We start from the raw sequence: 13,632 nt of genomic DNA on the forward strand, positions 1-13,632 counted from the left end.
TCGGCATGGTGAGGTGGGGGGGGGCGCGTGCCAGCCATGGTGACAGGGACGGTGGGTCCCCTCCGCTGGTGCAGATTTTCAAACGAGCGCGACACGCAGGCTCTTGTTCATCGCTGGGGAAAATGCACAGCCCGGGGTGGGGACTGTGTCAAAAACAGCGTCTTGTAGCTGAGAATTTGCTCTGTGGAACAGTGTTGTGGTGCTCGTGGTGTCTGTGGTAGTTTCCATGGGCAGGAACAGGAGGCCTTGCTTTCGGAGCAGCCTAGGTATATACACACAGCAGAGCAGCTAGATTCCAAGTGAAATAATTAAATCACACATTTCAACTTCACTACCGAATATGGAAGTTACACTAATAAAAGAATACCGAGTGTCTGCATCCAGGCTGAGAACCCTCTAACAAAAAACTGTTGCCAATGGTTGGACTCCTGCAAGCAACCTGGAAGCTGAATCTCTAGTCAGGGACGGTGCCACTGTGTGCAAACACCTGAGTTACTGCACACCAGAGACTCGCGAAAACAAGCCACGGTTATTCCAGAATCACAGCTGTAATAAAATTTGATGCTTCAGGTTTCAGCTTTCTTCAGAGGAGAAAACACCACCATTAGTAAGAGAGTAGCTCTGAAATGCGACTCCTGACAAAATGTGAAGTATTAATTAATTTCTAGTTGTTTGTGCCTTAAGGGTATTAAACACAGTGAATACTCAAAATGAGGGAAGAAACTATGCCCATTCTGATTATACACCATGCTGCAACAGCCAGATAGAATCACGTAGTTCATACACAGCATAAATCCATCACCTAACCAGCTTAAAACTGAACAGAGAAGTCCTAGTAGAGAATAGTTACGAAAAGAACTTTTTTTTAAATGAGATAATACAGTACCTTAAAATTAGAATGAACCCTGTTGTTATAGAAGATGCCCAGGGGTGTAAGCTCTGACTTGGTTTCAAAGGCTAGACTATGAGAATCCCCTGTAGCAACCCTGTGGAACAAATACCATATTCCAGCATCCTGCAAGTAAGGAGAGAATGACATTTTTAAAAGCGAGTCTGATACTGCTATCAGTGCTAACGTATCTAATCACAAAATAAGTGCATGCTAAGTTGACCGTGGATATTTTAAGTAAGAAAGCAACCAAGAACATAGCCCTTACCAACTCTGCAGAACAGAATATATTTTTAAAAATAAACTCTCCGAACAACTGCCAAGAGAGAAAGTAGAAGTTTGCAAATACGGGTAAACACTGAAACTAAATACTAAAAAGTGTTTTGCTTCCCAGTGAATCCACGCTGTTACCAAAATCACGAATAAACTCCTTAACTCCAATTTAGCATTAAGAAGCAGCATTTCTTTATTCGCAGCGCTGGACGCTCGGGCGATAGTTCTGCCTATCATTCACGCCGTATGCTGCCTCAGCCAAAGCTTTTATCACCTGATCACATACATATTCATTATTTTTCAGAGAATAGTCAAAAACATTCATTCTAGTTCTTGGAGTTAATTTTTTTGTGTAGTCATTATGCATGCAGCCTGGTCCTGGAGAGGCCTCCATGGTGGTCTCCGGTGGTCCTTAGTGGTTTTGAAGAGGTGTCTCTTGATGTCCTTTTCGTGAAATCTGGACTCTTTTTCCCATACATGGTCATGAGTTGGTTCACAGAACATTTTGCCAGTTTGTTGGAATTTATGCTGGTTTCAGCTGGCTTTAGGATGTTCTGTTCCTCCTTATCTCTACTGTCTCGTCTCCTCCTTAGGCTGTTCAGTTCCTCTTTATGTCTATTGTACAGGGTAGTATTTACAAGGTAACATAACACCACCATACATTTAAGATCCTCTAATATTCTGAGCCAGAAAAGTGGTGGACCTACTGTGATTTTTGCATTTCAGTTATATTTCAGACACATGCTGGATTTTCCTTTGTTTACTAGTAAATCATACCATTTACAGTAAAATACTCAAACCCCTTCCTCTCCTCCTTACTGTTACAGTCTGACTAAGGTTTGTTCATCTCTGCTCACATCTGAATGTAATGATGCAGCCAAAAAACCCACAGGAGCTTTCTGAGGAAGGAAAAAAACCACATAAAGAAGTCTGGCCAGTTCAGAGCACTGTGCCAGTAACAATGCAGTAATAATTCCAACATCTGTTCATTTTCTCCACTTCTTCAACATCCCTGCCCTTAAAGAAGCTGTATTTAACTGCTAAAAGAGACTCATAAAAGTTCCTCTTTCAACCACATCTGGGTTCACAAGAGGTGGCATCACAACAGCACCTGCAGAGCAGATACCTACAAATGTGAAAAACTTTGCCTGATCACATTCTGTTCCCTTGTAAGATAATAAAAAAAATTATCTTTGAATAAGGCACTTTAAAGAGTTAAGCAGTAGCAAAAGCAATACTGCACAGTGACTGCTCCATCTCACAAAAACCAGTCATCATCCTCCTGGTCAACAAACACAGATAAATTCAACTCACTTCGGCTTTCCACGCATTTCACTCTCCAAACTTACTCATTTCCCAAGGAGTCCTGGAAATTCTGTTTCTCAGTAACGTATTCCCATTCCCAATGTGTCAGACACACTCTGACATTTCTGGTGATTAACAATTCCAAGGCAAATGTGGATGTTCCATTAATAAAAATACCAAAATCTTACTTCACATATAATTAAATACAGCTCTGTGCTTGGCAGACTCAAGTGATTTTTATCCAAAACACACCATAATGCTTGGAAAAAAGTTTAATAAACTTAAAAGTAATTGTAAGCATTCAGAAAAATGAGAAAAGAGGTTTTTCTCTCCCTCTTTCATATACTGCTCAAACAAAGGACACATCTATTGCTGATACACCCCACAATAGGCTTCACTGTGTTAACGAGGGAGCTGGGCAGGGCAATGGAATTACTTTATTTGCTTGTGAGTTGTTATAGTTTCTACCAGCAAAGCTCTGCAGTGCAGACTTCGTGCCAACGCAGTTCATGCACTCTGTTTCTGAATCATAAGCTGCAGTCCCATTATACTACTGCGTTCAGCTCCGTGCAGGGGAGGTATCACACAGCAGCGAAACTTGGTAACGTACACAAATGCTTGCTCCAACCAGGCACGTTCTGGTAACAAAGGAGGCGACATTTACCCAGATACGCTACAGAGGTGGAAAAAGACAGACCTCGTAGGTTTTAAGCACCACACCAAGTCGCCTGTTTCCTTTAATTTAGCCTGAAATGCTAAAACGAGGTAAATGAATACTACATAAAGTAGGCAAAATGGAAAGACATGGCATTGGGAAGAGAAGAATTGGTTTGGTAAGCGTGTGCTGCTCCTTCCTAGTGTTAATCACCTAGAAAAGCTTGTCAAAAAAAAAGAAGTAGTTGGCCCTCACAAAAAGCAAAATTCTATAAATTCTAATATAAATAGAACAAAATTGTATAATTTTTTGGTATACTCTAGGTATTTCAACTCATTTAAATAGTTTGACTCTTGTTCTCTATATTGTTAATAACAGGTTTTTATTTATTCTGTGCCTAAGAACACACTGACACACACTCATGTTCTACTTCCAGCACAGGAGTCCTGCAACAACAACAAAAATCTTTCCTGGTTTCCGTTCCTACTGATCACTTCAGAAAAATCCGCTCAAAGCCGTGCACACCTCAGCCTCTCATCCAGTGCAGAAGAAGGACAGGGTCCAGCCCCCCTTCTCCACATCATGTCCTGAGTAGTTCAGCTTTGCTCTGCAAGCAGCTGTGACAAGAGATTTGTGCTAAACACAAAGTTCACGATAAGTAAAAATGTATCAGCAGTCACTGATGGGAAACAAATGACTAACGACTGACAACAAAGGTATGCTCGCTGTTCTTACGCAATGAACATTTTCTGTAGTAATTTTTCATTCCAATGACTACAGCTAGGATGACAAATCTTGCAGAGCAGTCACACAGGAAACTCATGACAACCTACAGAACATACAGAAGCCTTAATATGAACTGCACTAGATCTTTGGAAACAAAAGGATATATTTCTACGTATACACGTTGACACCACTGTCGGGTCTATTAACCACAAAGAGGAAGAGATCCCCTCTGCTGCGGGCAGAACAAAGGTTTTTAGTATCTCTTAAAATGCACGCTTTGACAAACCCTGCAGTTGTAATCCCAATACACTGCCAAATATAAAAAGAACGTACTCATACATAAAAAATAAAAATTTATGTACTTTGAGCAGTGTACACATGACAGGTTTTACAAATACCAGCGGCATGAGTAGTTTATGTTTATTACATCCATACGCCTCACCTGTGAACCTGCTGCTGCATTATTTATTAGATGATTGTTGGGATGAGAAATCCAGAACGTTGAAACTGCCCTGAAATATTATTCAGAAAGAAGTCATTATGGAAAAGCTCTAGCTCCTACAGAAATATCTCCTCTTTGTAACAAGCACATCAGAAAGAGCTGAAGTGATGCCTGAAATCACTACTTCACATATGAAATAAAAATCGCAACCCCTCCCCCCCATTTAGAAGTCAAAAATTCTTTTTTTAGTTCAATGCACAGTGTTTTATTTAATGCAATTCAGGTACTCTGTGCAATTATGAACTGCTTTAAGAAGCAGATTAAGAAGCAGACTTAAGAAGAGATTAGAAGCATGCAGAAAAACTAGCACTGACCATTTAAGGGTGTGCATGCCTTTACGCAGAAGATGCAGTCTTGAAAGTCTATTGAACAAGTATCACAACAAACAACAACCTTCCTACAGAACAATTTTTTCTCTTAATAAAAGACTAAAACATTCTTCTTATTTTTTTTTAAATAACACTATTATGTGAACTATATTGGAGATGTCTGCATTAGTAAATTATATCCGTATATTGTCAAGAGATCATCATCCGTATAACTGCTGCTGCTGGTTTGGTTTTAGTTTTTCACCATGAAATACTCACATGCAGTCTGTGGCTGGCACTGGGATGTAACTTCCATACACTTTATCCCTAATACCAACACACATACTGCTGTTTCTGTCTGTAGGAAGAAGAGTGCCTGGTTTCGTGACTAGCCCAAGGTTGTGGAACAAAGTATTCCTTTGCTCAATGCCATCTTCTGTGAAGAAACAGTGACCTAGTGTGTCATAGCCAATGGTGTCCTTTATCTGCAGAAATAAAAGTTCATTATGTCAGTAGCAATAGCATTTATTGAGATTTATTTGACAAGTACCATCTACTTTTACTATCTTGGCAGAGCTGCAGAGTGAAGCTTCAGTATCAGCAGTTCAGATGACTCAAGCACACAGTTTTATTTACCCCTTACAAACACACTACTGTGTCTGGAGAGTTTAGCTGCCTGCAAGAATCTGAAAAAGCAGAATGGTGAGATCTGTTGAAATTAAGTTGATGTTTCCCGTTGTTAATTTTTTCTTTGCAATTAAAAAAAAAAAAACATTGCTGAGAACTGAACTTCAAGAAGCGAAGGGACTGTTTTTGCTCTAAATGCTCTTTGTAACATCTATTTCAACACAGTGTGTTTCGCTGTCTCTGCACCTACCAGCAAGCCATTAGTTGCATGAACAGTCACACATCTGGAAAAACAGTGATGAATGGAAAGGCCTTCCAGGTAAGTCTGAAGACTATAGCCTCCTTTTTCATCCACATCCCCACAGCGGTGAAAGTGAACAGGGTAACTTCCAATCAGCTGCTGGCCCATTTGCTTCAATTCCACATAGGAGAGATGAACAGACGTAAAATTCTTCAGAATCTAAAACACACAACGAAAAGTCCCGAATGAATATCCACCTATTCACTTTATAACCAACGGAAATTAAAGTTATTGTATGATTTATCCCAGACATAGAGAAGTTAGAGATATGCAGCTACCGCAGGCCAACACAACAAAAGTTACAACAATCATCGCTGTCTTACTCTGTATCCTGCTCTAAAACCAGCACCCTTCCCAAGTAACTCAAAAGCTCTGTCTCCACATGGCTTAACCAGAACAACTTTCACCAGACATGCTTCCACACTTTTCTGTATGGTCTTTACCAGCTGGAATGCTAAATATTCTTTAAGCATAACCACATGCTGGCAAAAATAATCAGAAGCCACCCACACCAGGGCCTGTCTACAGTGAAGCTGTACCAGCATAGCCCATCTGGGACAGGCTTAATTGAATAAAATCACAGAGTAATACAGCTTCAAAGGAACCTCTTGAGATATCTGGTCCAATCGCCAGCTCTGCACACAGTCAGCTTAAAGATAGCTGCTCAGCACATTGCCCAATGAATAGCTCCCGCCACAGAGGTCATGCAATGTCAGCTGGTTCTTCCCTTCCATCTTCCTGGTATCTGTGCAGAATTTGCTGTGTGGAAGTTTGGTCCCACCAACTCTTGCCCTATCACCTGCACCTCCAGGAATTCTTCTGCCTCTCTGAACCCTCACCAGGGCGTAATACATCATCTTTGCAACGGGAACACAAAACTGGACACCTCTTTATTAAGGAAGATATGAAATTGCCTTCAGAATTGTACCGCTTCACAGTTACACTACCCAATACAAAGCAATACTGTAATGGGGATGGACAAGTAACACAGGACAACAAAACTGATTTTTCCCACTTAACCTGCTATGAAAACAGAAGCCAAATGCAACAGCTAAACCACCAGGAGCTAAGCTGAGAAAAAACCTTTTTTGTTATTTCATTAACTTACCTGTACTGGCTATTTATCAAAAATAACCATTTTCATATGTACTTCCTCCTCTAGGGAAATTAGCTACACAGACTTTTTTTCTTCCTCCTCTAATTGCACGCCTAAGGTTACAGATGGACGCTCAAACCCAAGCATACCTGAGATCTCTGACTCTTAACATCTAAAAGCACTCATGCAGCTGTAAAAATGCAAACCAATGCCTCTCCTCACTGCCACTAAGCCTCCTGCATGCTACTGTCCCACTGACCAGTAAAAAACCCAGGATGATCAAAACCCCCAAGGCTATTAACTTCTGCTAGTGCCCAGGCTCCCTCTGCTTGAGCACGCAAGATTAAACACACACAGAAAATGCTTTTAGTGTTGAAGTCCAGGTTTGGCAGCAACACTCAGCTACTCTTAACAGTCTCCTGGGAAGAGTTTAATGACTTTGGTAACTCAGAATGCTTGTTTACTCTTCTACCTTCTAGACATCTGAGGGGTCTGCTGTATTTGTGATATTGTGGCAATCGAGGTCGTGCTTTCAAGACTCACAGATTGTCACCATCTTCTTTCAACACATTATCTTAAACCCAAGAATGCCTTGAGCCCACCTATTCATCTTCCACAAAACAGAAACTGCCACACAGCAGGGAAAGGGCACATTTTCTTTCCCACCATTATAAAATTAAAATCTGTATCCAAATATATTAGAAAGATATTTGGGCTGTGACCAGCACATAATGAGCACAAATACATTTGCATTTAAAATACAAGACCTCAAACTCCTCCCACGCCACTGAAGAGCTGATACATTGCTGTGCCATCTTCTCATCTAGAACTGTTGGCAAATACAAGTTTAAATCCTAGTTTCTACAGTACTACTCTTCCTCAGATTTGTGTGTACCATAACACAAGGAATTAGAAGCAGCTTCCTTTACATAACCTTAGTACTTCTTAATCTTTTAAAATAAAAACCCACCACGTCCAACTCAGTTTCTTTCCTCTCCATGCCTCTCTAGTGCCCAATTTCAGACGGGCCAGATACCTACGATTCAATGCAATTCAAAGGCAGTGAAGGAGGGAACACAGAGAAAAGGAATATCAAACTTCATTCTGCAGCATTACAGGCTGTACATGCATGGGCTTAGGGTTTAATCCCTCCCAAACAATGTCGCAATGTATGCTGGATATTTCTAATGCATTTCCCGCATTTATATTCTTTCCTCCAGTTCTGTAGACTAAGTCCTGATGAGTTTAATCTAATTTGGGAAAAGCTGAAAGCAAAGTCATTTCTACACAAAGCAGATGTATCAATTTACATTCTCTAAGTTTTCAAGTCCCTCCAAGTTTAGCATTAATTTTTACGTCCTTTGAATGACAGAAAGCTACTCTAAAATGATTTTCAGACCTTGATATGTCCACCAAATGTATCATAATTGAAGAACTGACACTCCGCTTCACGATAGCAGGTATTTTCTGTCTCCCCCTTGATTAAGATGTTCCTTGTAAGAACTCCGACTTCTGCCCTCATGTCCACTCCATCAATAACTTCTCCTACATGAGGAAACTGAGGATTTTCTGTCCAAAAACAGTTTTGAAGGGGAAAAAAAAGAAATTTATTATTGATTAAAAACAAAACCAACTTATCTTACATAAGCAAGCTAATTATAGCAACAAAACCCATGCACTCTGATACCCTAGCACACTGCCCTCTCAACGGTTCTTATGCCAAGGCACACAAAAAGCATTCAACTGTCAGACTATAAACATTAACCCTGCTAACACCAAGCAAATTCCAAAGTCTTCTAGACTGTGGTTGAGTAAGTGATTGTTAAGCATCTTGGAGGATGACAAATCAAGCATGCTACTCCATGCTTCCTTTCAAAACAAAGTGCTGTCTATGCATTTTTCATTTTTGTCAGGCAATGTTATCTAGAAAACTTTTAAACACAGATGCAGATTTACTTTAAAGGAAAAGAGATGCGACAGCTTAAGTTCTGCAGGAATATTAAGAACTGAAAATGAGGTCAAAACACCTTTAGAAAACACTGTATTCATCACCCCCAAAGAAAAGGATACTTGCTTTCCTAACGAAATACACTCACGGAATCACAGGGCGGTAGGGGTTGGAAGGGAGCTCTGGAGACCACCTAGTCCAACCCTCCGCTAGAGCAGGTTCACCCGGAGCAGGTTGCACAGGATGGTGCCCAGGTGTCCAGCTCTCCAGAAAAGGAGACTCCTCGGCCTCTGTGGGCAGCCTGGGCCAGTGCTTCATCACCCTCAGAGGAAAGAAGTTTTTCCCTCATGTTCAGGTGGAACTTTCCATGTTCCAGCTGGTGCCCATTGCCCCATGACCTGTCGGTGGGCACCACTGAAAAGCCTGGCCCCACCCTCTTGACAGTCACCCTTTCCATGAGCATTGGTAAGACCCTCTCTCAGCCTTCTCTCCTCCAGACTAAACAAACTCAGGTCCCAGCCTTTCCTGCTCTGTATCTTCTGTCACCAGGACACCCATCTCATTCAGCAGCAAGCCCACATTTCCCCTAGACTTCCTGACGTACTTGAAGAAGCCCTTCTTGTTGTCCCTGACATCCCTTGCAAGATTTAATTCCAAGTAGCACTTAGCCTTCCTTGTTACATCCCTGCACACTCAGAAAACATTTCTGTACCCATCCCAAGTGGCCTGTCCCTTTTTCCACTTTTTCTCCCTTCTTCCATTAGAAATTTCCCCGAAGCTCCTTGATAGCTAGTCTGAGAATGCATAAACTAAAATTATGGGAAAAAAGATACTCTCATTTTACATGGTTCTTCCAAAGATACAATCAATTTCCTACTTGTCTATACAATCTGAGAAAATTATCTGGTCTTATAAACCTTAAAAAATATATTTAGGTTTTTAATCTAAAAGAAAATTTCTCCCCTTGTGTTTCTTTCTACCATGTACTGACTCCCTGAACACAGACCTGCACAGCCTACATAAGGATACAAGCCTTAATCGGTCACTACCACAATATGAAGCAGAACCAAGAGTGATATTAATTCTGCACCTGCTGCTGAGGACTTAAAAAGACAATAAAGGTCTGTAAATGGGATTGCTCTTCTCTCCTTGAAGGCTTACCTACTGTTTTCCCCTATGTTTGACTAGCGTAACATAAATCAGGCAAAGAACGAACTACAAGGTTTCCCACTACAAAGGTGCCAAAACAGCCAAAAATTTAGCAAAAAACCCAAGAAATAATTTCAAAAGACAGTGAGTTCTTCAGCATGTCAAGTTTGCCATTCAACAGAAAATTCATTCTGTGTGGAAAAAATACACACAGTGCTTTGGGGATTTTTACAAAACACTATCTTTTACTGCGACAAAGGAAACCTGATACTGAGGGTGGAAAAAAACCCAAGATGGGCCAGGGCACCTCCTTTATCTTCCATTAAAGATCTGTATATAGCTCATATAGCATTATTTAAAAAAAAAGCAGCCAAGATTTCGTGTTTTATGCCATAATGTAAATCTTGTAGAAAGCCTAATTTAAAAAAAAAAAATCCTTTAAAAGCAGCTGCTTTTTCCACAGTACATGCTTTCCAAGAGGAAACAGAGTTTGCACATACAGTATTCAATGGTGAAAAAACCTTCTTAAATTTCATACTGCAACCTTCAAGTTAAGCTTGGTCTTTAAAATACTGTGCTCAGTAACACACACAACATCAGACAGTCAAGAACAAAGCCCAGGAAGTGCCAGCTCCGCTGCTTCACACATCCTGGTGTTCTCCAATGTATCATAAGGTGAACTTAGAGACATTTTTTCCTTAACTGGGACTTCACAATGCAGTGAATCGTATCTGGCCCACGATAACAAATGCTGTGGGATGCAAACAGCACTGCAAAGTGGATATAAAAAGAATAGTGGTCCCTCAAGACACAGGGGGAACAGGAAAGTTCAAGGGCGTTCACAGAAAACTTCCAAGAATGGAGAGAGAGAAGAGAAAAGAGAAGTGGTTTGAAGAAGATGAAGTTGCACCGTACAGAGAAAAATGGGACAAAACTAGGTCCTGAAGAGCACTGATCAGCTGCTAAAAACTAACACTGCAAAATAACACCAGAGTTTGCGCTGCAAACGTGACACGGCAGCTCACCAGAAGGAAGCCAGAGGGAAAGCTCAAGACCTGAGGCTGGTGAAGCACTAGGAAGGAGGAATGCACTGGCTTGGACGGAGGGACATGGGGTGGCAGAAGGACAACGCAGATACCAGCAGAGCCAAGGAGCCAGTTCCATGGGAGGTTCTTGTGAATTCAAGCAGAATGACTCAGATAAAAACAGGAAATAGTCAACAACATGCATGACCACTTTGAGTGCATCACACCCAAAGGAAAAAAAACAGATTGCAAAGACTCAGGGATACCCTGTGTGAGCAGCAGCTTCAAAGTGCCACTTATTTCATAACCATTTTGCTAGTTGGGGGTGGAACTGAAGAAAAGGAGGGGAAAAAAACCAAAACCACCACCAGGTTCAAAGACCTACCATAGTATTTTTTCTTCCTTTTTTAATAACAGAAAAAAAAAAAATAATGATAACAGTTCAAAAACAGATTGGAAGGGCACTGGGGCAAAGGAAGTGACAGTGGCCACAACAGCCATTTAAGCACATGTAAACAGAATTAGCCGGAAGACAGCAAGAAGTCAAGAAAGAAAAACAAGCGTAATCCTCTTGGTGAGAAAACTAAAGCTTTTAGTGAGCATGGGAAGAAAGGAGAAAGAAAGGTTTGTACCATGAGCCAGCCTGACATTATACAGAGCAATTATACAGCAAGGAGGACAAGTACACCGTCAAACCACCGATACAGACAGGCGAACAGCTGTCCTTTACCGCTGCTGCAGAAACAGGCTGTCCGGGGTGCGCTACCGCCATGGTGTACTTCATACAAGTCTTCAGGTGGTGACTGCTCTCATACCTTTGATTTTGACCTGATGCTTGGTACACTCGGGACAGGGAAGGAGGGTGAATTCCTCTGTCTGATACATTGAGTAGTCTGTGCTTGCAACCACAACCCGGTCTCCAGGCTCCCAACTACTAACATCGTCCAGAAGATTCAGTATCACTCCACCTACAGCTTCTACCTGGAAGCCTGAAATTGGGACACCTGATTAAAAAAAAAAAGTGAACACAATATAAAATTATATTCACCTTTGTATGAAACCATCTCCAAGAACATACTAAAAAGTAGTGTATGAGATTTCACAACCTACAAAGCCCTCTAAAGTCCAGTTCTGCTCTGAAACAGGCCAGTGTGAGGTGCCATCACAGCCTACTTATTTTGTGGATCTCTAATAAAACAAATTGAAAAGATGGAACTAACAGTGACAGGGGAAAAAAAGAATCTATCTTTTTTTTAAAAAAAAACACTATTATATCATATGGCAACAATTTGTAAGTCTAGCTACCTCTACTTGTTTCAAGTGACGTTTTTCTGTCACTTAAACCTCTGCAGATGTAATCAGGGACCTGGCAAAACAAAATAAGAGGACTTGCCTTTTCATTCACAACTAATGAAAGTTTGGCAGGCTAAATTACACACACATGGTTTTTCACTGCCTTGTGATGGATTTACATAAGTTCAGCAACTTTTAGTTACTCTTGACTCTAACTCTACAGTTCTAGGAAGTAAAGATTGATTTGGATGGATTATTTTTTAAAGTATGGACGTACACATTTTCATAGGGCTGTCATGAACAGTAAAGAAGTAGTATCAAATCACTCAGTTAAATAAATATCCAACTACCTTAAAAAAACCTGAGGCAAACACAATATTACTTAATAATTCTATGAACAGAAAAACACGACTGCCCATAAAAAGCCAAACTCATATCAAAGAGATCTTTAGAGTACAAAAATGAACGAAGGACAAAAGCCAATGAGTGGCAGGCTTCTCAGGTTCCTTATAATGCTTGGTATAAAGATTTCGCTTAGTACGAGAAAAGCTGCCTGAAGTTCAGCAGCAAGAGGTAACAGAAGATTGTAACAAGAATAAAACATTTCTCCTGGCTTATACCAAGTTTTCTTTTCAAGATCCTAATCACCATCTCAGAACTTAGATTTAAAATACACATGACTGACAAATTACTAAAAGAGAAGAAAAAGCCTGCTTCAGCCTTTTGTAAGACCACTTATCTCCATGTAAATGCATTAAAAGACTCTTAATGTTGTTTAAATACTGTATACAAAAAGATTGAGAAAAGAGGTTGTACTGAAGAACTCTGTCCTCATACTTTATTCATAGCATGAAAAACAGAACAAACTTTCATCAGCACTCAGAAATTTCAATTGCAACCAACCATTCCTGCAAAAAAAATCAAACAATATTTTTTATGTCTTTCCCAACTGCAGGATTTCACAAAATGCTTTCCTACCATCGTTCCACTCGCTATAAGCTCTCACAACAAACTTCTGACCATCCACTGTGAAAAACTCTTTCTGAGCAAGAGCTTTCCCACCAGTACTGTGATTTTCATAGTTTCTCACTGATTCGTTACAGGAAGAATTTCCACCACCTATGACACCAACAAAAGCCCAGGCTTGCCTGTGAAAAACAAAAGTAAATGTTTAAACATAATGGGCCTTAATCGAATCCTTCACAAATAAGTAAAGGACAAGATAAGGAGCACAGAAGTCATAAATAATCCTTTTGCCTGCTCTTCCAAGTTAATTTTTAAATCCAACTTCAAAATTCAGAATAAAAATCCGCAGACTTCCCTGAAAAGAAATACAGTTTAGGATAACTGGATGGCCTGCAAATTGGCGAATACCAGCGCTCTTAACAGAGCAGACTTTCAGCGACATTTTTAGCACAACGTCCAACAAGATACACCTCTCCCAAAAGCAAATCTCAAGACGTGAGCGACAGAAGCAATAGTTCCAAACAGCTCTGCGGGGGCACAGGACGTCTAGGAGCCAGTGCTGACATTCC

At 40.6% G+C, this 13,632-nt stretch overlaps 1 protein-coding gene across 2 annotated transcripts in view; it reads right to left on the minus strand.

Moving 5' to 3' along the window:
- Positions 1-13,632, minus strand: part of TMEM2 (transmembrane protein 2) — a 37,782-nt gene that overhangs the window by 15,611 nt on the left and 8,539 nt on the right. Inside the window, exons 4-10 of one of the 2 annotated variants that reach the window (XM_010134896.1) lie at positions 13,076-13,245; positions 11,620-11,808; positions 8,082-8,251; positions 5,536-5,745; positions 4,938-5,143; positions 4,291-4,360; positions 887-1,015 (exon numbers count right to left, since the gene is read on the minus strand). In XM_010134896.1, the coding sequence (XP_010133198.1) occupies positions 887-1,015; positions 4,291-4,360; positions 4,938-5,143; positions 5,536-5,745; positions 8,082-8,251; positions 11,620-11,808; positions 13,076-13,245 (1,144 nt within the window). The remainder of the gene's footprint in view (positions 1-886; positions 1,016-4,290; positions 4,361-4,937; positions 5,144-5,535; positions 5,746-8,081; positions 8,252-11,619; positions 11,809-13,075; positions 13,246-13,632) is intronic. The other variant, XM_010134898.1, reaches the window with a different exon arrangement.

This window comes from Buceros rhinoceros, unplaced genomic scaffold, assembly GCF_000710305.1.
Source record: "Buceros rhinoceros silvestris isolate BGI_N320 unplaced genomic scaffold, ASM71030v1 scaffold1504, whole genome shotgun sequence".
In the NCBI taxonomy this organism is placed as follows: Eukaryota; Metazoa; Chordata; class Aves; order Bucerotiformes; family Bucerotidae; genus Buceros; species Buceros rhinoceros.